At 40.5% G+C, this 27,740-nt stretch overlaps 1 protein-coding gene across 3 annotated transcripts in view; it reads left to right on the top strand.

Annotated features, from left to right (window-relative positions):
* The window catches only part of nf2b (neurofibromin 2b (merlin)), a 73,355-nt gene that overhangs the window by 29,973 nt on the left and 15,642 nt on the right, over positions 1-27,740 (top strand). For 2 of the 3 annotated variants that reach the window (XM_043718615.1, XM_043718614.1), the window contains 11 exons: positions 1,933-2,015; positions 5,333-5,408; positions 6,949-7,086; positions 12,386-12,460; positions 12,558-12,605; positions 14,845-14,958; positions 15,080-15,202; positions 16,405-16,622; positions 19,277-19,379; positions 20,768-20,895; positions 24,203-24,362. In XM_043718615.1, coding sequence (XP_043574550.1) covers positions 1,933-2,015; positions 5,333-5,408; positions 6,949-7,086; positions 12,386-12,460; positions 12,558-12,605; positions 14,845-14,958; positions 15,080-15,202; positions 16,405-16,622; positions 19,277-19,379; positions 20,768-20,895; positions 24,203-24,362 — 1,266 coding nt within the window. The remainder of the gene's footprint in view (positions 1-1,932; positions 2,016-5,332; positions 5,409-6,948; positions 7,087-12,385; positions 12,461-12,557; positions 12,606-14,844; positions 14,959-15,079; positions 15,203-16,404; positions 16,623-19,276; positions 19,380-20,767; positions 20,896-24,202; positions 24,363-27,740) is intronic. The other variant, XM_043718616.1, reaches the window with a different exon arrangement.

Genomic DNA, 27,740 nt, shown 5'->3' with positions numbered 1-27,740 from the left:
GAGTGTCGAACCAGAGGACACAGCTTAAAAAGACCATTTAGGACAGAGATGAGGAGAAAGTTCTTCACCCAGAGAGTGGTGGCTGTGTGGAATGCTCTGCCCCAGAGGGCGGTGGAGGCCCAGTCTCTGGATTCATTTAACAAAGAGTTGGATAGAGCTCTCAAGGATAGTGGAATCAAAGGTTATGGAGATAAGGCAGGAACAGGATACTGATTAAGGATGATCAGCCATGATCATATTGAATGGTGGTGCAGGCTCGAAGGGCAGAATGGCCTACTCCTGTACCTATTGTCTATTGTCTTAAATTGTCTCAAAAGGTTTCATATCACAAGGAAAATTTGGAGTATTACAATGAAATAGCAAGGACGGATGCCGGTTCCTGTGTATGCAGTAATGATAGTCATTTCAACCAAATCCCCTACTCTTTTCCCAGTTCACGGTAGATATTTTCCCTTCAAGTATTTATCCAATTCAGTTTTAAATATTGAATGATGAGTCTGCCTCTGCACCTTTTCAGATAGCACATTCTATCTCATAGCAGTGCTTCCTTCTGTCATCTCCACTCTTGTGATAATATTTTTTGCAACAGTTTATTATTTGATAAACTACCACCTGAATGGCTGTTACAGAAAGTTGAGACAGCAAATATCACTGCAAATCTGGGAGGTACGTCAGGAATTGGCTGGAAGAGAGGAAGAAACTCATATTGTAATGACCATGACAGTTTGCTTTGAACTGTGGACTAAAAAAGGAAGATACTGCTTTAAACCAAAGATATGGTGCAAAAACATGGCTGCAGTTTTAAAAGTCACACTTACTAGAACACAGTGCGATTTGTACACAATGTTATGTTTTTCCTGGAGAGCAGAAGCAGACGGAGCAGATGAGTTCTGAACTAAGGACTAACTGCTTGACAGCAATATTTTGCTTGGCTTCTGACCAGGTGACGCTGCGGAGAACCATCCAGCCTGCAAAGAGAAAGCACCGAAAAAAACCTCTCTGTCGCTCTCTCTTATGTGGAGGTACGAAAAAATCTTCAGTAATGGCTAGCTGTTTCACACTCACTCTTCTCAGTAAATTCCCTGTTGAAGAAGGAACAAAATACTTTAAGGCCATAAAAGGATGAACTGTCAATCAGTTAATGAACATGAGCATCTCTATGCAGACAACATTGCGTGAACACCGAAGAACCAGAAGTTAGATGAAATCAAACAAAATAACATATCAATTCATGTGGTCCTGTTGTACTGTACTTTCCTGATTTATTTTTCATTTCCCATCTTTAATGTCCATGTCTAGGCTGTCTTTTTCTGACTCTATGTGAGGTGAAAATATAAGAAAGGGTAACATTTAAGTTACAGAAAGTTAGGAGCTAACAATTCGTATTTCCGAATTGCATTTAGTTAAAGACAATTCCTTATAATCAGTTTTCTTGTGAAGTACAGAAAGCTGGTGAACATTTTCTTTTAACCTGAGTTCATCATTCAAGGCAAATTGAGGACTTAGGGTAGTTTGACTGAATCTTTTCACATCTATGATTACTCCAGGAATGTTGCAGCTTGATGTGCAGGGTACGACCCCAGTGAGCCGTGACAATAGTAGTCGGTGTTATGCTAAACTGTGGAGATTTAATGAGTAGAGTGCATTAGTGAGGGGGAAATTGGGTCTAGGACCATGCAATTTCTGATTTGACAATGTAAAAAGAAACACTCCACAAAATTATGCTGTGCCATTAGCTTTAATTCGGAGGAAGAGGAGCTTGAGGACAGATATTCACATGGTCTCTTCTCCCGAGCTGCCAGTGCTGACATTTTTACAATTTGACATTTTTGCCATAACCACATAATTAGGGCATTTATACACTATGCAATAAACCTAATCTTTAATTGGCTGATGCTGAATAAAGATTTACTTCTATTTTCCACTCTTTAGGTTCTTAAACAGTATCAAATGACAGCAGATATGTGGGAAGAAAAAATAACAGCTTGGTATGCTGAGCACAGGGGAATCACCAGGTAAGCATTGCTTCACAGAAAAGGTTTTGGATGCATTTTTATGTATACTGTATGTTTATTTTCACTTTGAGTCATAGTGATGTTCAGCACGGAAACAGACCCTTCAATCCAACTCGTCCATACCGACCAGATATCCTAAACCAATCTAGTCCCACTTTTCAGTGTTTGGCCCATATCCCTTGAAATCCTTCCCATTCAGATGCATTTTAAATGTTGTAATTGTACCAGCCTTCACCACTTCCTCTGGCAGCTCAATTCATACAGGCACCACACACTGCATGAAAAAGTTGTCCCTTTTAAATCTTTTCCTTCTCACCCTAAACCTATGCCCTCTAGCTCTGGACACTCTCAATCCAGGGGAATTATCTTGTCTATTTACCCTATCCATGCCCCTCATAATTTTATAAACCTTGATAAAGGTCACCCCTCGGCCTCCGATGCGCCAAGGAAAACAGCCCCAGCCTATGCAGCCTCTCCCCGTAGCTTACACCCTCCAACCCTGGCAACATCCTTGTAAATCTTTTCTGAAGCCTTTCAAGTTTCACAACATCCTTCCTATAGGAGGGAGACCAGAATTGCACACAATATTCCAAAAGTGGTCTAACCAATGTCCTGTACAGCTGCAACATGACCTCCTAATTCCTATACTCAATGCTCTGATTCATAAAGGAAAGCATGTCAAATTACTTCTTCACAATCCTATCTACTTGCGACTCCACTTTCAAAGAATTACGAACGTCTCTTTGTTCAGCAACTCTCCCTAGGAGCTTATCATTAAGTGTATAAGTCTTTGCCTTTCCAAAGTGTAGCACTTCAAGTGTAGATTTGTCTTTCCAAAGTGTAGCACTTCAAGTTTATCTAAATTAAACTCCATCTGCCACTCTCAGCCCATTGACCATCTGATCAAGATCCTGTTGTACTTTGAGGTAATCTCTTTTGCTGTCCACTACACCTTCAATTTTGGTATCATCTGCACATTTACTAACCATACTTCCTATGTTCACATTCACATTTACATAAATGACAAAAAGTAGTGACCCCAGCACCAACCCTTGTGGCAGTCCACTGGTCATAGGTCTCCAGTCTAAAGGGCAACCCTCCACTACCACCTTTTGTCTTCTACCTTTGAGCCAGTTTTGTATCCAAATGGCTAGTTCTCCCTGTATTCCATGTGATGTAACTTTGCTAACCTTGAGGAACCTTGTCGAACGCCTTACTGCTGTCCATACAGATCATGTCCACCACTCTGCCCTCATCAGTTATCTTTGTTACTTCACTAAACTGAATCAAGTTAGTGAGACATGATTTCCCACGTACAAAGCTATGTTGACTATCCCTAATTAGTCCTTGTCTTTCCACATACATGTAAATCCTGTTCCTCAGGATTCCCTGCAATAGTGTGCCCATCACCGATGTCAGGCTCACCGGTCTATAGTTCCCTGGCTTTTCCTTACCACCTTTCTTAAATAATGGCACCACGTTAGCCAACCTTCAGTCTTCAGGCACCTCACCTGTGACGGTCACTGATACAAATATCTCAGCAAAGAGCCCAGCAATCACTTCCCTAGCTTCCCACAGAGTTCTAGGGTACACCTGATTAGGTCCTGAGGCTTTGTGTTATAAGACATCCAGCTCCACCACCTCTGTAATATGGACATTTTTCAAGATGTCACCATCTATTTCCCCACATTCTGTATCTTCAATATCCTTCTTCACAGTCAGCACTGATGCAAAATACCTGTTTAGTATCTTCCCCTATCTCCTGTGGTTCCACACCTCAGCTGCCTTGCTGATCTTGAGGGGCCCTGTTCTCTCCCTACTTACTCTTTTGTTCTTAATGTATTTATGAAATCCCTTTGGATTCTTATGTCCCTTTTTTGCCTTCCTGATTTCTCTCTTAATTCTCCTGCCTTTATAATCTTATATGGATTCACTCGATTTCTGCTGTCTGTACCTGACATATGCTTCCTCATTTTTCTTGACCAAAACGTCAATTTCTGTAGTCATCCAGCATGCCCTATATCTACCAGCCTTGCTTTTCACCCTCATAGGAGCATTATGTCTTTGAACTCTTGTTATCGCATATTTGAAGGCATCCCATTTTCTAGCCGTCCTCTTACCTGTGGACCTCCGCTCTCAATCAACTTTAGAAAGTTCTTGTCTAGTGCAATCAAAATTGGCCTTCTTCCAATTTAGAACTTTAACTTTTAGATTCCATCTATCCTTTTCCATCACTATTTTAAAACTAATAGAATTATGGTTGCTGGCCCCAAAGTGCTCTCCCACTGACACCTCAGTCACTTGCCCTGTCTCATTCCCCAAGAGTAGATCACGTGTGGTAGGTGGTAAGTACATACACATACTGAATCAGAAGCATTTATAGAGTATTCAAATAATTGGCATTAAAAAGTCTTTGCTACAAGTCCCATTTAGATAATTCAGTAAATGTTATTCTCACATTAGTTGATCAAGGTGAACGTGATATAAACTCAAATTGTTCTATTCATGCTTACAACCAGGTTAGTCTGAAAACATCTATTGGGCGGCACAGTGGTTAGCACTGCTGTCTCACAGCACCAGAGATCTGGGTTCAATTCCCGTCTCAGGCAACTGTCTGTGTGGAGTTTGTATGTTCTCCCCGTGTCTGCATGGGTTTCCTCCGGGTGCTCCGGTTTCCTCTCACAGTCCAAAAATGTGCAGATTAGGCGAATTGGCCATGCTAAATTGCCCGTAGTGTTAGATGAAGGGGTAAATGTAGGTGAGGGGTTGCTCTTCGGAGGGTCGATGTGGACTTGTTGGGCTGAAGGGCCTGTTTCTACACTGTAAGTAATCTGTAAGTAATCTAATCTGATCTGGGAAGCTAATTAGACTCAGGCCTGGTTGAATTTGGAAGGGATAACAAGTGCTATAGTATTTCGAGGTTGTGGTTCACTTGTAGTGCCCCTATTTCTGGACCAGAACGTACAGCTTCAAATCCCACCTTCCCTTGAAGGTGCGTCATAACAGGTCTGAACAGGTTGAACGAAAAATACGATAATTCTGGGAAGAACATGCTAAAGCAATTTTCAAAGCTTGGATAGCCAATAGCAACTGATATTAAATATTGGAGCTGAGCTTCTGTTCACTTATATTTATAGTGATACATTTGCAAACTATAACCATCAACTAAAAACAATCACTTTGATACTGGCATTGGTGTATGTCCAATTATTAGCCTCTTCTTGAAAACAATGAACATTTGATGGATATATAGTTGACACTAATTGCTGTATTCCTTTTGTGTACCTTTACTGTTTTGCGATCATTATTTTTGACAGAGATGAAGCTGAAATGGAATACTTAAAGATTGCACAAGACCTAGAAATGTATGGAGTAAACTATTTTCCAATCACAGTAAGTATTGGTTCTCAAACCTGAATTATAACACACGGATGAACTTGGGCAAAATAATTTAAGGACAATCCTAATGCAATCAAGGAACAGGAGGAGTAGGCCAAAGAGTGCCTCAAACCTACTCTACTATTTAATAAGATTATGGCTGTGGTGAATGCAAGTTCCTCATCCAGAGGAGTTGAAGTCCTTTCTGATTGGAACTTTTGCCTTCCTAGTCTCAACTCAGCTCATTCTCATAGAGGATACAAAGATAATGAATCAAATATACTTTGACACTGAAGCTCCATGTCCATCAGAATTGCAGGAAGAGTCATCCAGTGGCATTAACCATGCAGAATCCCCCACCATCAGCAATCTGGGGGGTACCATTGATCAGAAACTGAACTGGGCTAGCCATATATACACTCTGACTTCAAGAGCAGGTGAGAGGTTGGGAATCCTGTGGAATCACCTCCTTATTCCCCAAGCCTACCCACTGTTCACTATAAAGCACATGTCAGAGGTGCAGTAGATCGGGTTCTTTGCTTGCCTTTGTGAGTGCACCTCCATCAACAGTCAAGAAATTCAACAATATTTAAGATGAAGCAGACTTTTTGATAGTCCATCCACAACCATGGTGGCACAGTGGTTAGCACTGCTGCCTCACAGCGCCAGAGGCCTGGGTTCAATTCCCGCCTCAGAAAACTGTCTGTGTGGAGTTTGCACATTCTCCCCGTGTCAGTGTGGGTTTCCTTTGGGTGCTCCGGTTTCCCCCCCACAGTCCAGAAATGTGCAGGTTAGGTGAATTGGCCATGCTAAATTGCCCGTAGTGTTAGGTGTAGAGGAATGGGTCTGGGTGGGTTGCTCTTCAGAGAGTCGGTGTGGACTTGTTGGGCTGAAGGGCCTGTTTTCACACTAAGTATTCTCTAATCTAATAACCTTTAGCACTCATTTACTCCATTGCCAATGCACAGTGGCAGTAATGTGTACCATCTACAAGATGCGCTTAAGAAACTCACCAAGGCAACTTCAACAGCACCTTCCAATTCTCAACCATTAATCTCTAAAGACTTCTTTCAAGGCTCACACTGGACATTTATTGCTGTTCCTTCACCATTGGTTAGTCAATGTCTTCAAGCTCTCTTCTTAACAATAATATATATCTGTATCCCAACAATTTCAGTGTTGCAAGACAGAAACTCACCACCATCAACTTTTCAAGGGCATTTAGAGGTGGATAATGTACACTGGTCTTGACAGCAATGTCCTCATCCAATGAAAGAAGTTTAAAACTGACTATTCAGTTGGAAGCTATATAATATTGTGGGTTCTGGAAGTCTGAAGTTAAAACAAAAAATGTTTTAAACATTTGACAGGTGAGGAGTGAAAAGCAGTATTAACATTTCTGAATTATGTCTTTTCATCTGGCTTGGATAAATATTGGTATCTGAGTTAATTTCCCAATTGAAAATTATCTCTTGAACTGTTTGTATTTAAATATTAAATTCCAATATGAAAGTAAATGTTCCAGTTATAAACATGTTGCTGAACATTTTAAAAGCAAAACAAAAAGGATACAGACTTACTGCTTGGAGTTGATGCACTTGGCCTTCATATCTACATCCCTGACAACAAACTCTCATCTAAGAAGTCATTTGCATGGAGTGGGATCCGAAACATTTCCTACAGTGAAAAAGAGGTAGGTACACATTCGAGACTTTCTGTGCTTTATCAAAAACCTGCATATTAAAATTCTATTTAATATGCAATCCTTATTTGTGTTATGACGTTCCTGCTCATTTCGCATTCAAGTCATATTGAATAAATCATTACTTTAACTGTTACATTTTAGTAACGTTTTCAGGAATATTTTGTGAAAATTCTGAGTACTTTTCACCAGCACAATTGGGATTTGCTCTTCATTATGTGACTACGTAGGATTTTGGTTGATTTGTGCATTATTGTGATTATTGCTTGTAGGAAATATGGAGCAACATTTGTGGTATTTAGCTATTGATGACCTGTTTGTTTCAGGCAATTTCTTTGGGGTATGGAACAAAAGGCGTGAGCCACTGTTCAGGGTAGACATAGGTAAATTTGTAAAGATTGAGAAGGGAAACAAGTACAGAATAATGGAACTTCCTGTCAACTGTCATTTGGTCCTCTCTTATACTTCTCTTCTGCTTCTCTCCATGACAAAATAGGTGATTTGACCTGCAATGTTTTTTACTTAACAATGGCATTTAAAATTTGTTCTTGCAGCTTAACTAGGAAGCCCTAAGCCCTGTTTTGAATGTAGTTAAATATGAAACCTAATTTCCAAGAAAGCTGTGAAACAGCGTAAGTAACAGGAAGCAGATAAGTGTATTGTTTTTAAGTGGGACCTACAGAATGTCTGCAGTTGTGAGTAGAGTGGATTCTTTCTTGGTTATATGATTTTTGAGACATGTCTCTTGATTAAACTTAAAATATAAGCCATAACTATTAATTTAACCTGTGGCAGTGTTTTGCAGAGGAATAAGACAGTGTTATTTTCTGGGTCTGTAGATTGTAAAGGAGCAAAAATGGTCTTTAGTAGAGTGATATGTATTTTTTGTCAGATGTGGGAGTTTAAAGAGAGTTTAAGGGTTACTGCAGATTATATCTGCAATAAATGCTATTGGTTGTAAATCCTATCAGATCGAATGGATCGGTTGGAGACACAGTTAGAAGTGATGAGGAATTTGCAACAGCAACAGTATGTGATAGATGGCAGTTATAGGAAGGGGGGAAAGTCTCAGATACAGTCACATAGATGGGTTAACACCAGGAAAGTTAAGAGAGGTAGGCATCTAGTGTAGAAGCCTTCTGTGGCTATACCCATTTCAAACAGGTATGCTGTTTGGGGGTGATGGATTCTCGGGAACGTAGCACGAACAGCCAAGTTTCTGGTATTGAGACTGGCTCTAATGCAATGAGGGGTACGTCGGGTTCCATGAAATCAATTGTGTTCGGGGATTCTGTAGTCCGAGGTACAGACAGACGTTTCTGTGGCCAGCAGAGAAAAATCAGAATGGTGTGTTGCTTCCCTGGTGCCAGGATCAAGGATTTCTCAGAGAGGGTGCAGAATGTTCTCATGGGGGAGAGGGGCCAGCATGAGGTTATTGGAACCAACGACATAGGAAGGGAAAAGGTTGAGATTCTGAAGGGAGATTACACAGAGTTAGGCAGGAATTTAAAAAGGAAGTCCTCAAGAGTAGTAATATCTGGATTACTCCCAGTGCTAGGAGCTAGTGAGGGCAGGAATAGGAGGATAGAGCAGATGAATGCATGGCTGAGGAGCTGGTGTATGGGAGAAGGATTCACATTTTTGGACCATTGGAATCTCTTTTGGGGTAAACATGACCTGTACAAAAAGGAGGGTTTGCACCTAAATTGAAAGGAGGCTAACCTACTGGCAGGGAGATTTGCTAGAGCTGCTCGGGAGGATTTAAACTAATAGGGGGGTGGGACCCAGGGAGATAGTGAGGAAAGAGATAACCTGAGACTCGTACAGTTGAGAAAAGAAGTGAGTCAGACAGTCAGGGTAGGCAGGGACAAGGTAGGACTAACAAATTAAACTGCATTTATTTCAATGCAAGGAGCCAAACAGGGGAAGCAGATGAACTCAGGGCATGGTTAGGAACATGGGGCTAGGGTATCATAGCAATTACGGAAACATGGCTCAGGGATGGGCAGAACTGGCAGCTTAATGTTCCAGGATACGAATGATAGAAAGGGAGGCAAGAGAGGAGGGGGAATGGTGTTTTTGATAAAGGATAGCATTGCAGCTGTGCTGAGGGAGGATATACCTGGAAATACATCCAGGGAAGTTATTTGGGTTGAACTGAGAAATAAGAAAGGGATGATCACCTTATTGGGATTATATGATAGACCCCCGAATAGTCAGAGGGAAATTGAGAAACAAACTTGTAAGGAGATCTCCGCTATCTGTAGGAATAATAGGGTGGTTATGGTGGGGGATTTTAACTTTCTGAACATAGACTGGGACTGCCATAGTGTTAACGGTTTAGATGGAGAGGAATTTAAGTGTGTACAAGAAAACGTTCTGATTCAGTATGTTGATGTACCTACTAGAGGACGTGCAAAACTTGACCAACTCTTGGGAAATAAGGCAGGGCAGGTGATTGAGGTGTCAGTGGGGAGCACTTTGGGGGCCAGCGACCATAATTCTATTAGATTTAAAATAGCGATGGAAAAGGATAGACTAGATCTAAAAGTTGAAGTTTTAAATTGGAGAAAGGGCAATTTTGACGGTATTAGGCAAGAACTTTCAAAAGCTGATTGGGGGCGGATGTTCGCAGGTAAAGGGACTGCTGGAAAATGGGAAGCCTTCAGAAATGAGATAATGAGAATCCAGAGAAAGTATGTTCCTGTTAGGGAAAAAGTGAGGACTGCAGATGCTGGAGATCAGAGCTGAAAATGTGTTGCTGAAAAAGCGCAGCAGGTCAGGCAGCATCCAAGGAGCAGGAGAATCGAAGTTTCGGGCATGAGCCCTTCTTCAGGAAGATTCATTCCTGAAGAAGGGCTCATGCCCGAAACGTCGATACTCCTGCTCCTTGGATGCTGCCTGACCTGCTGCGCTTTTCCAGCAACACATTTTTAGCTTATTCCTGTTCGGGTGAAAGTAAAGGCTGCTAGGTATAGGGAATGCTCGTTGACTAAGGAAATTGAGGGTTTGGTTAAGAAAGAGAAGGAAGCATATGTAAGGTATCGACAGGATAGATCGAGTGAATCCTTAGAGTATAAAAGCTGTAGGAGTATAATTAAGAGGGAAATCAGGAAGGCAAAAAGGGGACATGAAACAGCTTTGCCAAAGACAGCTAAGGAGAATCCAAAGGGTTTTTACAAATACATTATGGACAAAAGGGTAACTAGGGAGAGAATAGGGCCTCTCAAAGATCAGCAAGGTGGCCTTTGTGTGGCGCTGCAGAAAATGGGGGAGATACTAAATGAGTATTTTGCTTCAGTATTTACTGTAGGAAAGGATATGGAAGATATAGACTGTAGGGAAATAGATGGTGACACCTTGCAAAATGTCCATGTTACAGAGGAGGAGTGCTGGATGTCTTGAAATGCATAAAAGTGGATAAATCTCCAGGACCTGATCAGGTGTACCCTAGACCTCTGTGGTAAGCTAGAGGAGTGATTGCTAGGCCTCTGGCTGAGATATTTGTATCATCGATAGTCACAGGTGAGGTGCTGGAAGACAGGAGTTTGGCTAATGTGGTGCCGCTGTTTAAGAGGGGTGGTAAGGACAAGCCAGGGAACTATAGACCAGTGAGCCTGATGTTGGTGGTGGGCAAGTTGTTGGAGGGAATCCTGAGGGACAGGACGTACCTGTATTTGCATGGGAAATCATGTCTCACAAAACTTGATTGAGTTTTTTGAAGAAGTAACAAAGAGGATTGATGAGGGCAGAGTGGTAGATGTCATCTATATGGACTTCAATAAGGCGTTCGACAACGTTCCCCATGGGAGACTGGTTAGCAAGGTTAGATCTCACGGAATAAAGGGAGAACTTGCCATTTGGATACAGAACTGGCTGAAAGGTAGAAGACAGAGGGTGGTGGTGGATTTTTTCAGACTGGAGGCTTGTGACCAGTGGAGTGCCACAAGGATCAGTGCAGGGTCCTCTACTTTTTATCATTTACCTAAAAGATTTGGATGCGAGCGTAAGAGGTACAGTTAGTAAGTTTGCAGATGACACCAAAATTGGAGGTGTAGTGGACAGCGAAGAAGGTTACCTCAGATTACAACCGGATCTTGACCAGATGGGCCAATGGGTTGAGAAGTGGCAGATGCAGTTTAATTCAGATAAATGCGAGATGCTGCATTTTAGGAAAGCAAATCTTAGCAGGACTTACACACTTAATGGTAAGGTCCTAGGGAGTGTTGCTGAACAAAGAGACCTTGGAGTGCGGGTTCATAGCCTCTTGAAAGTAGAGTCGCAGGTAGATAGGATAGTGGAGGCGGCGTTTGTTATGCTTTCTTTTATTGGTCACAGTATTGAGTATAGGAGTTGGGAGGTCATGTTGCGGCTGTACAGGACATTGGTTAGGCCAACTGTTGGAATATTGCGTGCAATTCTGGTTCCCTTCCTATCGGAAAGTTGATGTGAAACTTGAAAGGGTTCAGAAAAGATTTACAAGAGTGTTGCCAGGGTTGGAGGATTTGAGCTGTTGGGAGAGGCTGCCTAGGCTGAGGCTGTTTTCCCTGGAGCGTTGGCGGCTGAGGGGTGACCTTATAGAGGTTTACAAAATCATGAGAGGGGCATGGATAGGATAAATAGGCAAAGTCTTTTCCCTGGTGTGGGGGAGTCCAGAAGTAGAGGGCATAGGTTTAGGGTGAGAAGGGAAAGATATGAAAGGGACCTGTGGGGCAACTTTTTCACGTAGAGGGTGGTACGTGTGTGGAACGAGCTGCCAGAGGAAGTGGTGGAGGCTGGTACAACTGCAACATTTTAAAGGCATTTGGATGGATATATGAATAGGAACGGCTTGGCGGGATATGGACCGGGTGCTGGCAGGTGGGACTAGATTGGGTTGGGATATCTGATCGGCATGGACGGTTTGGACTGAAGGGTCTGTTTCCATGTTGTACATCTCTATGACTCAATGGCTCTACTTCTACACAATTGATGTTTAACAGAATAATTTGGTACATTCCTTGAAATTAGGTTAGAACTGTGTAAAATGCTGCAACATTCAAAAAGTGTTATGCATCATGATTTATTTCAAGTTTTGAAATGCAATATTACCACTGTAGTGGCTTCAGACAAGGACACTATTAACCCGAAGCAGGAGTTTCCAAAGCACTTTTTAATACACTACATAGAATATTTTTGCATGACCCAGAGATCAGAACGAAACTTCCTGTTTCCCCCAGAATAATGATATATTTTGAAAATAATCAATTTTAAATCAAATTTAATGCAAACTTTGTTTTTGCTGTTACAGTTTACTATCAAACCCTTAGATAAAAAGGCAGAGGTTTTCAAATTCTACTCTTCACAACTCCGAGTGAACAAGTTGGTGAGTTTATTTGTTTCTTTCTTTCTTTGTGACAGGTTAAGTGTACAGCTTTTACCTTACTCTGTAATCACCACACTTGTTTTTCTTATTTCTGCTGCTTGGTACTGTTCCACTACACCTTGGAGCACACGTGTCCCCTGCCACTGTAAGCATGTAACCACTGTACTTTTGGAAGTTTGAATTTCATAATCTTATTAATTTAACTTGTTTGTTATAATAATGATGTCTTCCATCTCATGAAGTGATGGTTTGCAGCACAATGGTCAACTCTGCATTACCTAGCATTGCCCATGTAGTTCAGGAGCCCCTCTCTGATATGGCAGTTTCTGCTGCATTTGCTACAGAGGAAGTTGATGGGCTGAAAAAGTGCACAATTTGCTGGCATCTGTTTTGCCAACTGCAGTTTTCGTTCTGCTCACCTCATCCAACAGCCTTCAAACAATCAACCTCCAGACTTTGCAGTCATCAGGAACTGTCTCCCAGATGTTGGCGTCTGTGTCTACAATCTTCATATCTTAGATTAGATTAGATTCTCTACAGCCCAGCAAGTCCACGACAACCCCCCAAAGAGTAACCCACCCAGTCCCATTTCCCTCTGACTAATGCACCTAACACTACAGGCAATTTAGCATGGCCAATTCACTTGGCCTGTATATGTTGTCCAAATCGCACCACTGTGGGGGGAAACCGGAGCACCCGGAGGAAACCCATGCAGACACGGGGAGAATGTGCTAACTCCACACAGACAGTCATTCAAGGCAGGAATCGAACCTGGGACCCTGGCGCTGTGAGGCTGCAGTGCTAACCTTGCCTGCAAGTGTCCATGATAAAGGGAGTTTGGATGCTCAGGAGGTATTGACCCTCTGTCCTATTTTCTGCACAATCCATAAGACCATAAGGTATAGGAACAGAAATTAGGCCATTTGGCCCGTTGGGTCAATCATGGCCAATAGGTTTTTCTACCCCATTTTTCTGCTTTCTCCCTGTAACCTATAAGACCAAACTATTAAATTTAAATTACACCATTTGCAATGGTGGGATTTGAACCTGGGTCCCCAGCACACTAGCTGAGGTTTTGGATAAATAATCTAGTGATAATACCAGGGGGCCATCACTTCACTTGTGTATGCAGCCATCATCCATCAGATCAATGTGGTTGAGCAAGCAAAGACGTAGTTGGCTTAGAAATGAATGTATGCCAATGGAATCAGCATGCTTCAGGATGTGTGAGTTAGTGACCTTGTCTGCCAAGAGATGCCAAGGATACATCTGAGGGTGTATAGATACAGTAAAGGTATAAATTAGTCAGCTTTTTCTCTTGCCCAGCATATGTTGTCCAAATCGTACCACTGTAGAGAAATGAACAAAAGATGCAGGCTTTGTAGATCATAGTTTGGTGTTCTCAGTCACATTACTGTTGTTCCACAGTTTATTATGGTATTGTAACTTTAAGGGTAAATATAGATGGCAGTTATTTCAAATGGTTGTATGGTTTCTTTCATGGAATCAAAACTTAAGGTCATGGAATCATGAAGTGCAGCCAAAGACTCTAAGCCTAAGATTTTTTTCTTTGCCAGCTACAGTCTCTGGTATCTGTTCTTACTTACATGACAGTCAGCTTTGGGAAAATAAATTGGCATTTCAGATCCTGTTGTGCCTCAGATCTCAATCTAAAAGTCTATGTATTCCCCACATGTGGTACTCTTAACAGCGACTGACATTTTAACTTTGTTTGCCTTTAACCTGTGGTGTAATTATAGCTCAAAACTAGAGCTAATCTGGTTTGCCTCTGTTACTGTCCCTGTAAGAACAGTCATTTAAAAATGTTTGGACTAAATAATATTTTCATTTATTTTAATCTTAATGGAGACGAAATGGCTTTGTTTAAGAGATGCACTTTAATTAAATGTACATTTGAAACCTAGAATGAAAGGTGCTTCTAAATCATTATAAACCTTACGAAAAAAATTGCTAGAGATCATAGCAGGTCAGACAGCATCCATGGAGAGAAAGCAAGCTAACATTTTGAGTCCAGATGACTCTTCATCAGAGCTTAGAAACTTTTATATTGGTTCCTTTCCTGACACCCAGAGTGTAATGGAAGTCAAGGTGGCAAGTAAACATGGTTTCATCTGAATTTTCACAGAGTCTGCAGATTTCCAAAGTAAATCAAACGCCTGATTAAGGAGTGGCTGGCTCCATGTGTTTAAAATGCTGATCAGATTGTTCACCAAAGCTGCCATGAGAATTCTTAAATTTCTACTGCAGTTGTTGTAAAGGGAAAGGAAATTAGTCAGTGCAAAAATAGTCATCTATGTGTGTTCTGTGGTGCAAAGATGTGAAGTGCTTTCATTCTACTAGATTAATGTGAAGTCTGTTTTCAGATATTACAGTTGTGTATTGGAAATCATGACCTGTTCATGAGAAGAAGAAAAGTGGATTCAATTGAAGTCCAACAAATGAAAGCTCAAGCTAGAGAAGAGAAAGCCAGAAAAAAGGTGAAATCTGTTCCAACTTCACGTGTATAAAATATGCACAAATTATGTTATGTAATATTGGCCCATCAGTGCAATGCAAACTATTTTCTTTTAAAATGTGGATTTGTTTTTACTATTTCAGATGGAACGCCAAAGATTAGCCAGAGAAAAAAAGTTGAGGGAGGAGGCTGAACGAGCAAAAGAAGATCTAGAGAGACGCCTTTACCAGTTACAGGATGAGTCAAGGCTAGCCAATGAAGCCTTGGTGGGTTCACTCTCTTAGTGTTTGGTACTCTACAATATTGTCTATATTTGTCAATTGGGGCGGCAAGGTGGCTCAGTTGTTAGCATTGCTGCCTCACAGCACCAGGGTCCCAGGTTCAATTCCAGCCCCAGACAACTGTCTGTGTGGAGTTTGCACATTCTCCCTGTGTCTACGTGGGTTTCCTCTGGGTGCTTCAGTTTCTTCCCACAATCCAAAGATGTGCAGGATAGGTAAATTGGCTATGCTAAATTGCCCATAGTGTTAGGTGCATTAGTCAGAGGGAAATGGGTCGAGTGGGTTACTGTTCGGAGGGTCGATTTGGACTGGTTGGGCTGAAGGGTCTGTTTCCGCACTGTAGGGAATCTAATCTGATCTAATCTTAAAATACACATGTAGTGAGAACTAAGGTGATATTAGTCTGGCAATAATGTGCAGTGCAGACAGGATAAACTGATAACCATCAGCTATTGATGTGAATCAAAATTCAGTGACTGTAATGCATGAAATTAAGGAAGCCATGTGTAAAATTTAAATTGAATTCATCTAATGTATTGATTACGTTGTTGAATGTAGTATACTGTAGGAGATTGGATAAAAGTCTCTAAGAGCCTGAGAAAGATGGGAAAGAGCTTAATTAATTATTGTGCGGATATTTATTAAGGAGCTATTGGTCATGGCCAAAGAAAATTCAGTGACACCAGGAGAAGTGGCCACTGCTGGTACTGCTGCAGGAGTTGGGAGGGAGTTGAATGGAGCATAGATCAGCAGGCTCTGGAGGTATTTTGGGAGAGTGGAGGGTTGAGGGGCAACTAGCATCCTCAGAATATTTTGGAACAGATGAGAGAAAGTATTGTGTAAGCAGTAACTGCAAACTTTTGACCCTAGCCTTTAGAACTTTGACTCACTTGTCATTTTTAATATTATCTTAAAATTCTCAGTGTTAGTCACATGATGTTTTAATTAAATTGAACAGCAAGGCCCATTAATCAGTTTCGAACATGAGCTGTGTGATGTTTTCCTGTCCAAGCACAATGTTAACATTGATCTAATACAAGCATTCTACTTTCCAGCCAGAAGTAACCAGTTTTAATTATTCAGTTGGTATGACCAAAGTAAAGAAGTGTAATTGACCATGGACTGAATGTCTTAGGTTTTGTCAGAAGTATTGTTACTCATTAAAAAAAATTGATGGTATTTGTTAGATCCGATCGGAGGAGACAGCTGATTTACTTGCTGAGAAGGCACAGATTGCAGAGGAGGAAGCCAAACTGCTTGCTCAGAAAGCTGCAGAAGCTGAGCAGGAGAGGCATAGGCTGGAGGTCACAGCCCTGAAGACGAAGGAGGAAAAACGTCTAATTGAACAGAAGATGCGAGAAGCTGAGCTGATAGCTGTCAAGTTAGTGGAGGACTCAGAGCGGAGGTTGGTTAAATTGCATTTGCAAGTCAGTAAATTTGCGCAGGAGATAAACGACAAATGTCATATAGATTTTATTTAAAACCCTCAGGAGGAAGAAAAAAATCTAAAATTGAATGTTAGCATTAAGTCTTAGTTATCAGGCTTTCTTTCCATTTTTACCATTGCTTACCATTTGCTGAGTGGCTCAATATAAAATCAATTAGAATAAGGAAGTTGGCAAATGTATGTATCATATGTGAAGAAGCAGGCTAAAAATACTACAAAATGAGCAACTGAAAAGAGTTTATGAAAACCATAAATCCTGAAGGATCAGTCGCAAGAAACATGGTGATTATGTTGATTGCAAACCCAATCCAATTAATATTGGTCTTTCCTATGGGTAAATAGTAGCACCTCCAGAATCGTTTTCACCTTGACTGGGATTTCAGATATGGCTAATGCTTTTCAATCTCTGCACATTTCACCTGAAATAAGTTTGAAAGAAGTAGGGAAAGGCTTTTAACTGAGGTATGTGTCCCAAGTAACATTTAGATCCCAAGATGTAAATGATTTGTTTAACAACCCAGGGAAAGGATAAAAAGGGGTTAATTACTTACGAACAGGAAGACGATAGTGCACACTATAAGTTATTACCACCTTGTCTCCCAGCCTCACCTCATTTCACAGACAGCGATATGTGTAGTTACTCATGCAGCTATTCATTGTTTGGATAGCAGCGGAAGGAATGGAACGTTGAGTGTCTGCCATCTTGCCAGGTCTTGTATCATAAACTTGTTCCAAAACAAATCAATAGTTGAGAGTCTTTGGACTTCCCTCATCAAAAAGTAGGTCAAGCCTTGGAATACTTTTAAGGCAGAGCTGGATAGATCCCTGTGAAACAAGGATGGGGAGGAGGTTATCAGGAGTAGATGGGAATGTGAAGTTGGGTTTACAACCAAATCATTATAATCTTATTAAATGGTGGAACAAGACCTATAGGGTCCATATGGCCTACTTCTGCTTCTAACTAGTATGTTCATATGTTTCACCTTTTTTTTGTGCTGACTCTCTTTCCTGGTACAAGAACTGGAAAATTGGGGCTTAGATGTGGGAATATACCTGCAACATATTGATGATCTGGTCTGTCCATATTAGGTGCTCGAGGACCTACAGAGGTGCAGTGTTCTTCTAGGTTCACTGTATTTGTTAAACACTCAAGACAGCTTTGGACAGAAGGGATAATATTGGGACATTGGTGCCATGAATGTCATTGATGGAATACAGCTTGATTCGCCTATCTGGAAAACAAAGTTACACCAGGAGGAAGTTGTGATAGTTATACTATCTCACTGAATTTGAATAGCTTCCTTCTGTCCTGTGAACCTCAATGATCTGTGAGCCTGATAAAATCAGAAGGTGTTTTTATGGGAGCTTTAAATGCTGGGCCCATACCCTTTTATTCTATGATCTTTACAAATGCACCTCTGTAGGCCTTCAAGCACTTAAATATTGATAGATCAGATCATTATTATGTAGGTATATTCCCACAGCTGAGCAGCAATTTTCCAGGTCTTGTGCCAGGAAACAGAGGCAACAAAAAAAATAGGTGAAATATATGAATATTCTAGTTAGAAGTAGGAGTAGGCCATATAGGTCCTTTGGGCCTGTTCCACCATTTAATAAGATTATAGTGATTTGATGTAAACTGAACTTCACATTCCCACCTAGTCCTGATAACCACCTCCCCCTTCCTTGTTTAATAGGGATCTACCCACCCCTGCCTTTAAAATATTCTTTGACCTTCACATTTGAAATGCCAGAATACTTCAAGGTAGAGAACAAACAGTTACTGAACTGTTCTGTAATTTTAACCACCTTTGCTAGAAAACTAGAGAACTCTAGTGTAAACATTCAGTGGTGTCTGAACCTGTTTCATTTCTGCTTCAGGACTTCAGATTTGGGATTTTAGGTACGACTTGTTGGAACATAGTCATTCATTATACTTTTGAAAAAACTTTTTATTTTACATCTGTTTTTCCATACAGCACTTCTCCCTGTATGGGTGTCCTTTGTCACATGCTATTCACTCACAAAAGACAGGAAGTCAACACACTGCAAATCTTCCTGTGTTAACATGATTGAATTATGAGGACTATTTGTAGTTCATGAGAAATAGAAGATTAAGAAATGATTTACTTGTTGTTTTTAAGACGAGTCATGTACTTGGTAGGATAAATGGAGAGAAACAATTTCATCTGGTACTGAAATCCAAAAAAGGAATATATGAACCAGATCGCAGCCATTCAGGATTGAGGTCAGGAAGCACTTTTGTTTGAGCCAAGGATTTAAAGAATATGCAAGCAAAGTATGTAAGTGGAGTTAAGGCTCACTTGGCCATGATTTTAGTTGAATGGTGGAACAAGCTTCTGTGTTTTTGCTGGAGGTACTTGAGAGTAATTCAACATGACTTGAAGTTTCTTTGTTTTTTTTTCCTCTTTTGTGGATTTGTCCCAAGACCTTTATAATGCCTTCTCACTAGATTGAGAGGAGACTTAAGGTATAATGTCTACTTCTGCTATTCCTTGAAGCAGTGCATTGGTGAGGTGCTGCCCTGCTCATGAAATTAAGTTTTTTCTCTTGAAAAATTTGTCACATTATTTAAAATGTCTTTATTTTAGATCCAAGGAAGCAGAACAACTGAAGCAGGATTTAAATGAAGCCAGAGAGGCAGAGAGAAGAGCCAAGCACAGATTGTTGGAGATTACAAAACCTAGTTATCCGGTGTGTATTGAAATAGTCACCTGAATTATGCAAACATTCTACTGAGATTTACTTGCTTCAGGTGGCACTTTCTGAGTACCCAGAATTTGTCACTGATAGATGCAGTATTGTACGATTAAACATTTTTTTGTCACCCTTGTTGCTGTAGCAGAGGAATTAAAATGTACCGGATGAAGAAAATACTAGTTAAACTAATGTTTTGTAGATGCCAGTGTTGGACTGGGGTATACAAAGTTAAAAATCACACAACACCAGGTTATAGTCCAACAGGTTTATTTGGAAGCACTAGCTTTCGGAGTGCTGTATTGAAGGTATGGAATACATTATCTGGGCTGACATGACACCAATTGTTAAAGTTCACCTGAGAATGTAACTTGTAAAAAAAGTTTTGCAATTTACATATGAAAGAATTGAAACTAACATGGTCATTCTAAAAGATGAGAGACTTAACAAACAATCCAAGTCTTATTCAATATATAATTTCAGTTACATCACACTATAAACCTTTGTTATAAATTCTGTGTCTTAGAATCTTATTCTCCACAACCACCTGACGAAGGAGCAGCACTCCGAAAGCTAGTGCTTCCAAATAAACCTGTTGGACTATAACCTGATGTTGTGATTTTTAACCTAATTAAACTAACTAGTGTTCTAATTCTGAAAATGTGTTGCTGGAAAAGCGCAGCAGGTCAGTCAGCATCCAAGGAGTAGGAGAATCGACGTTTCGGGCATGAGCCCTTCTTCGTCACTGCCCCGATGCCCGCCCCCACTCCCAGCTCCAGCCCCACACCAGGTCCTAGCTCCCAGCCCTGCTGTGTTTTCACCATCCCTCCAGAACAAGGATGCAGTCCTTACTTTCTCCATAGTGTTCTAATTACCTGTTTTTTTTTCTGAATGCATTATTTACCTCCACTCACTTTATCTAATCTTATGATTTTGGTATTGCATTTATTTCCATTCCATTGTCTAAAACAATTTCTCTCACTTTAACTCTGCACTGTTTTCCATCAAGAACAAATCGCTCGCAAACAAAAATAAAACAGAAGTTTTAACTAATATTCTTTCATTAGTTTCTTGAAGCACAGTTTAAAGGCATTTTTACTTTGGAGTCCCCATAGATACCTTGAAATGAGAAGTTTGATATTTTTCCATGCTTTGCAGCCTTTAACCAAATATCTTCGCAAAACTAATGTGACAGTTTACAGTTTATTCATAAATCTAAAATGTCTTCAGAAGTAGTGAGTTGGCTTTGATAGGCTGAGATCATGAATGGCACTACAAAGATCCAAGTCATACAGCATGGAAACCGATCCTTCAGCTCAACTCCTTCAAGGTCAGTAAATGAAAGCCCTTTCTGATAGCTCAATATTTGAATCTGTTTAATTTAGACGACGACTTCATATTCTGCTCATCCACCTGCCGATGTTGGTGATCTGAACCTGGAATCTGGATCTTTTAAATTTGACTTTAAAGACACAGATATGAAGCGACTCTCTATGGAAATAGAACGAGAACGGTATGTTTTTATACTTGTTTCTTGCATAGTTGCCATTCAAGGTTGGTTATAGTTACCAAACACAGTACAGGTGTGTTATCCCCTGGCTATCACAGATAATTATACAACCAAGTTAATGATATTTGCTTTCAGATGTTGGTACCATTCCTTCTCCCCACCACCCAATGGAACACACTACAGTATTACCAATTCCTGATACTTTCTACCTTAAAGCTATCCTGCTTGACGACCTTGTGTAAACACAGCTTGACCCAATGCATTCTGTTGTCAAAATAGTCCAGGCAACTGGTTAATTTTAGAGTTATGTAACTTGCTATCAGATAGACTAGAGTCAAGGTTAGAGTGATGCTGGAAAAGCATAGCAGGTCAGGCAACATCCAAGGAGCAGGAAAATCGACGTTTCGGGCAAAAACCCTTCATCAGGCATGAGAGCTGATGAAGGGCTTTTGCCTGAAATGTCGATTTTCCTGCTCCTCGGATGGAAGCATTATTATCAGCATGGATCTGTTGGACTGACTGGTCTATTTCTGTGCTATAACATGAATGTAATATATTCAATGATTACCACAAAGGAATGTGCCCAAAACATTCTGTTAGAGGTTGCATGCTATGTAAAGAATTTGTTTGAAAGCTATTCAGTCATTGTAATTCCTGATGGGCATATTATAACTTTTTTTCAAAAATCACATGGCAGGGAGCACAAGATAGAATGGGAAGAGGCTGGGAGAGACAGCATAGAGAAAAGTAAATGTGTGGCACACAACAAAGACAGAAACAAATGTTGTGATGTTCAACAACTTGCTCCTGGACATCAGTCCTTAGCATTGGTATGTCAAATTTATTGTGAATAAAGACAAGACTTCCCTTAGCCTCAGCCTCTAGTTCAGAGTGCGGTACTGGAAAAGCACAGCAGGTCAGGCAGCATCTGAGGAGCAGGAGAATTGACATTTTGGCATAAGCCCTTGATCAGAGGCACTCAGCCTCCAGTGCCAACTCTGAGTTGCTTCCTCCACTTAATAAGATGTTGATCCTCTTGATGATTTTATAGACAGGGGGCAGTTTTAGATTGCTTGAAGCTGACACTGTGGTTTTATCCATTCTATTGATATACAGTTACCAAATGGTGCAAAATTGAATAATTAAATGTTGTATTTCAAAGCCAGTTCTTGGATAGTGATAAAGAAGTCAGTGAGAGCTCCTTTTTGAATTTAGGGGAAAGACTGACATAATGGGCCAAGTTCAACTGCATCACACACCTCTTCAAATGTTGCCAGACTGACAAATTCAGTGATTAATTCCACTTCGCAAACTTCTCCCTGCTTGAAGGAAAGTTTGAGGTTTCAGGTACATAGTAGGCTTATAGTAACTTTGGGAATTCTTGAATAGTTATGTTGGCATTGAAAGAAGTGAAATGATGCTGCAACTTCACAGCATTGTGGCATCTGTACTGTGATTTTGCTGTGCATTGAAAATGGATGATTTGTTGCAGTGAGTTTAACTCTGTAATTTTAGTGTTTAGCTGTACCATGTTTAGCTTTGCTTTAGTATTTCTGTTGTTGTCCATGTGGATTGATGGGGTTACTAATGCAAAACAAATAAAAATAGAAATTACTAGAGAAACTTAGCAGATCTGGCAGCATCTGTGTAGAGATAACACAGTTAATGTTTTGAGACCATTGACCCTTCTGGAGAACTGGAAACAGCTAGGACAAGGTATTTATGTTGGTTTGGGAAGGTGGGTGGGTGTGGAGGAGGAGGGAATGAGTGAGTGGATAGGTGGGGATGAGCAAAGGGTGGGGGGGGGGGGGGGGGATGAGAGAGAGAGAGAGACAGATAAAAAAGGGGAGGTATACAAAGGGATTGTTGGTAGTAACAAAACAGATTCTGGCAAAACTCAACAGGTCTGACAGCATCTGGGAACAAAGCAGAGTTGGCAGAGACTCCAACTCTCAGCTGGTTGGAGTCATACCTGGTGCATCGAATGATGGTCATGATTGTTGGACAGCAGTCATCTCAGCTCCAGGACATCCTCAGGGTAGTGTCTTAGGCCTAACCATCTTCAGCTGCTTCATCGATGACCTTCCCTCCATCATAAGGTCAGAAAGCAGGATGTTCGCTGATGAATACACAATATTCAGTATCATTCGCAACTCCTCAGCTACTGAAGTAGTCCATGTTCACATCCCATAAGATAAATATCCAGGCTTGGACTGACAAGTGCCAAGTAACATTTGTGCCATGCAAATTCCAGGATATGACCATCTCCAATAAGAGACAATCTGATCACTGCCCCATGACATTCAGCAGTGTAACCATCAATGTCAACATCCTAGGGGTTACCCTTGACCAGAAACTCAACTGAACTCACCACATTAAACACAATGGCTACAAGAGCAGGTCAGAGGCTAGGGATATTGCAGCAAGTAATTCACCTCCCGACTCCCCAAAGCCGGTTCACCATCTACAAGGCACAAGGCAGGATTGTGATGGAATACTCCCCACTTGCCAGGATGAGTGCAGCTCCAACAATACTGAAGAAGCTTGTCACCATCTATGTGACCCAGTTGATTGAGTCATCCACAATCATCCATACCCTCCAGCACCAACACTCAGTACACACTGCTGCTACTATGTACAAGATGCACTGCAGAAATTCACCAAAGATCCATAGGCAGCACTTTCCAAACCCATGACCTAGTCCATCCAGAAGGGCAGCAAATACTTGGATACATCACCACATGTGAGCTGGTGAGTGACTAGAGTCACTCACCATCTTGACTTGGAAATATATCATTGTTCCTTCATTGTCATTGGGTCTAATCCTAGAATTCCATCCCTCATGACCTTGTGGGTCAATCCACAGCAGGTGAACTGCAGAGTTTCAAGAAGGCAGCTCACCGCCAGCCAGCAATGCCTACATCCCACAGATGAATAAAAAGCATTATTGTTCCAAGTCCGGTGAGTCGTCTTCAGAATCATTATGACGTAGAATCACAGGGCTTGAAATGTTAACTTTGCTTTCTTCTGACAGATGCTGCCAGGCCTACTGAGTTTTGCCAACAATTTGTTTTTGTTTCAGATCTCTAGTATCTCACTTCTTTCTTTTATATTGTTGATAGTCTGCCAGGGAAGAAGAGAAGCTAGGTAGATGGTAATCGGGATATGAGTAGTTACCAGTGGATTGTAGCTGCGAAATTGCTTTTCTTTTCAAGACAACAGGGATATTTTTCACAATATACCAGGCAGTCTTTTGAGATAAAATTGCCTTTACAATGTTCTTAACATTCATTGTGTGTGAATTCCTTAGTGTGGAATACATGGAGAAAAGCAAACATTTGCAAGAACAGCTGAAGGAGCTAAAGACTGAAATCGAAGCTCTGAAACTAGAAGAACGACATGCTAACATGGGCATCCCTACCAACGAAACTATGGAATTTGATGAAAATACTTACACACCACTCAGTAATGTGAGTTTTCTTTCATGAGTATATTCATTTTTATGTGTTTTTTTTACATGTACATAGCTTCTATGTTCAGCTTGCTGGGAGTAGCAAACTAAGGCATAGCACAGCCAGACATGGGAAGAACAGCTATAGGCAGTAGGTGTCATGGATAGGAAATAGTTAGTACCTTATTGAAAAGGGGAAATGAAAACAAGGCGAGGGTAACCTGCGTGGGGTAGATTTAGCTTGTGATGTGTACATGGATCAGAGTTGAACCATTATTTAGTTGCTAATTTGGCTCAGCATAAAATGTGTATTTGGTGTAGATTGGTGGAAGAGGTGGTGACTGTTTATTCTTGTACTGTTCAACCCAAAGACATTGTACTCACTTGATCATGTGATGTTATTCTTGCAACAGCACCTTCAGGTGCATAATTATGAAACAGATGTTATTTAAATCATTAGCAATGCCACTAAAGATCCTCGTGTTTGTTATGAACTTGTTTATTCACCTTGAAATTTGAGTACCCTTTAACTAACCCTGAGCTAGACCATGTGAGATCTATTTATATAGGTGAATATAGATATATGTCTAGTGCATACTGTACACATGCTCCTGCACACACACTTGTTTTAGTTTGAGCTATTCATATATTTGTAGCTGCATCTGCCACTTGGATTAACCTATATTCTAATCATCTGTATTCTTCATAGTAGTTCACCAACATAACTTGGTGGAATCAGTAAAGTCTGAAATGCACCCCTTTATGTCTGGTAAATAGGAAATTATTAATTAGTGTGCATGTCCTGTCTGTTCTGTGCTCCAATTCTCTCCAAGCTGGAGCACCGAACATTCTTAGTATTCAGTTTAATCATGCACCAATTAATTAAATTAATTATTTCAGCTGGTTTTGTAACTTATGCACTTTATTGCATTGTGCTCTTAAGCTTTGTTTACAGCGTCCCAGTCAGAAAAATCGTCTCTAAGCACTACTACATTTGTTTTCGGTTTTCTGTCCCTCAACTAATCTCTATAAATGCTGCAACACTCCTACCATAAGCGCAAATCTTATCAATTAGCATCCTGTTGACTCAAACATTTTCGGACCGCACAGAGGTTTCAATTTCAATACGCACTTTATTTCAGTTAAGTCGGCGAGAGATTGGCGATCGATACCCCAGAGTAGCTATCTCTTAGAAGACCATTAACAGATCTCTGACCTCTAACATGAAAGCAGTATATTTTGTAGTCTTTATGTGTGTGACTAATTCACTTTTTCTCATTCCCCCACGATTTAATGTTACTACCTCTAGTAGAGTTCTGATAAGTCAAAGGTAGATAAACAAAGCAGCTGATTTAAATTTAACTACAGGGCGACCCCAGAATCCACAAGTCTGCTTTCCATGGTTTGTTACCTGCGGTTTACTGCGGCCCAAACATATTATAGAGAACATTCCAGAACCAGGGACCAAGAGGCTGCTGGGAAGGTACATTTCCCATTTAAATGAATGCGTTCGCACCTATCTGTGGTTTCAAACTTCCGTGGTAGATCTTGGAATGTATCCTCATGCGGGTATGGGGGGCACTACTGTACATCTGATGTTGTTCACATAAGTCAAAACAAACAAATAATAACTTAAATATTATTACATCTGGTACTGTTCTTATAAGTGAAAAGTAGATAAAGCAAGGCGGTTAACAATGTTCTGTTGATTAAAATTACAACAGCCTCGTCCTAGTAATGGGGAGAAGCGTATACAGGAACATCTCCAAGGTTATGCAGAGGCACCTGCATTCTTTTAATTCATGTTCCCATGGCTACTGTGATTGCAAACTTGTAAGGCAAATCATTTGCCATTTCAAACTTGTAAGGCAAATCATTATTGCAAATAGAGACTTTTAACCGTTGATTCCCCAATACTTTATCATCCTATGTGGCTGTTATCAAACATCTTCTGAAAATCTTATGCACAAAACATTCACTGCATTTTCTTTACTGCACTTTTCTAATTGCATCCTCAGATTTCTGAAAATGTTTGAAACATTGTAGTTATAACTCTGCTTTCCATCAGCATCCTAGAATACATGAATTTATTTCCTTATTTATGGTTACATTATCTAACACTCGGCACCTCTCTCTTATACACTTTCATTTTTACTGCCGTAATATTTTGTGCATAACGGGCATTATGATGTTTTTATCTCTCACATCGTTGGTTGGGTTGAAATTTGATTACAATATGTAGTTTTCAGCCCACCATTCCTTTAGATTAGCCATATGATTTCAACTCTTGGCTGTTTACTTTATTTCAAATCTTAGGATTGAACCTCGTGTCAAATGGAATGACACTATAATTGAATTGATTGGCAAATGATATGTATCTGTGTAATGAACTTGATAATTCTTTGATTTAAAAATGTTAAAGCAGAATAGCACTGAACTATTTGATAAAGTAAAACTTGCAACAGTAACGTTAAAGATTTCATCATTTTGATTCTTGTAGGAAAAAAAATTAATCTTTAATTTTATTTTTATATAAAAAATTTAATCGCTCAGAAACCACCTTCTTGTGCGTTGCTACCTCCTTGGTCTACTTAATTGACTCGGAACCCAAAACATGTCAACTTGGTATTTTGCCTGTTCTTGCCCTCTTGTGTAACTCACAGCTTTCCATTGAACAGAAGCAGGTACAGGGAGAAGAGACTGAGCACTGAGTCATGAAAATTAAAATTGGAAAATGATACAGAGACTGGTATCCCATCACCAGGTTCCCTTGATTTACACGTGGAGAGTTCTTGACTCTCAGAGTGAACATATACTTGTTGCTTCTGACAACAGCCTAAATTCAAATTTTAGATCCTCATTGTGACATCATTTCCTCTTCTTTTTCTCAGGGGGTGGTAAATGGGATCCAAGTCAATGTCTATGTTGATAGAGGTACGGTTGGAATGCCATGCTTCTAGGAATTCTTATGCGTGTCTCTGTTTGGCTTACCCTAGGATGGATGTGTTGTCCCAGTTGAAGTGGTGTCCTTCCTCATCCGTATGTAAGGATACTAGTGAGAGAGGATCATATCCTTTTGTGGCTAATTGATGTTTATGTATCCTGGTGGCTCGTTTTCTGCCTATTTGTCCAATGTAGTATTTGTCACCATTCTTGCAAGGTATTTTGTAAATGACATTAGTTTTGCTTGGTTGTGTGTAGAGAGTCCTTCAAGTTCATTAGCTGCTGTTTTAGTGTGTTGTTGGGGTTGTGGACTATCATGTGGGCTACTAAACTTGAGAAATCTGGACAAATAAATAAGGCCGACTTCCAAAAAATGAAACGAGACGGATCCAACATGCCACGCTTCTACAGATTACCCAAAATTCACAAACCAGGAGCCCCCCTCAGACCCATA

This window comes from Chiloscyllium plagiosum, chromosome 28, assembly GCF_004010195.1.
Source record: "Chiloscyllium plagiosum isolate BGI_BamShark_2017 chromosome 28, ASM401019v2, whole genome shotgun sequence".
NCBI classification, from domain to species: domain Eukaryota; kingdom Metazoa; phylum Chordata; class Chondrichthyes; order Orectolobiformes; family Hemiscylliidae; genus Chiloscyllium; species Chiloscyllium plagiosum.
This window is presented reverse-complemented; position numbering and strand designations above follow the sequence as displayed.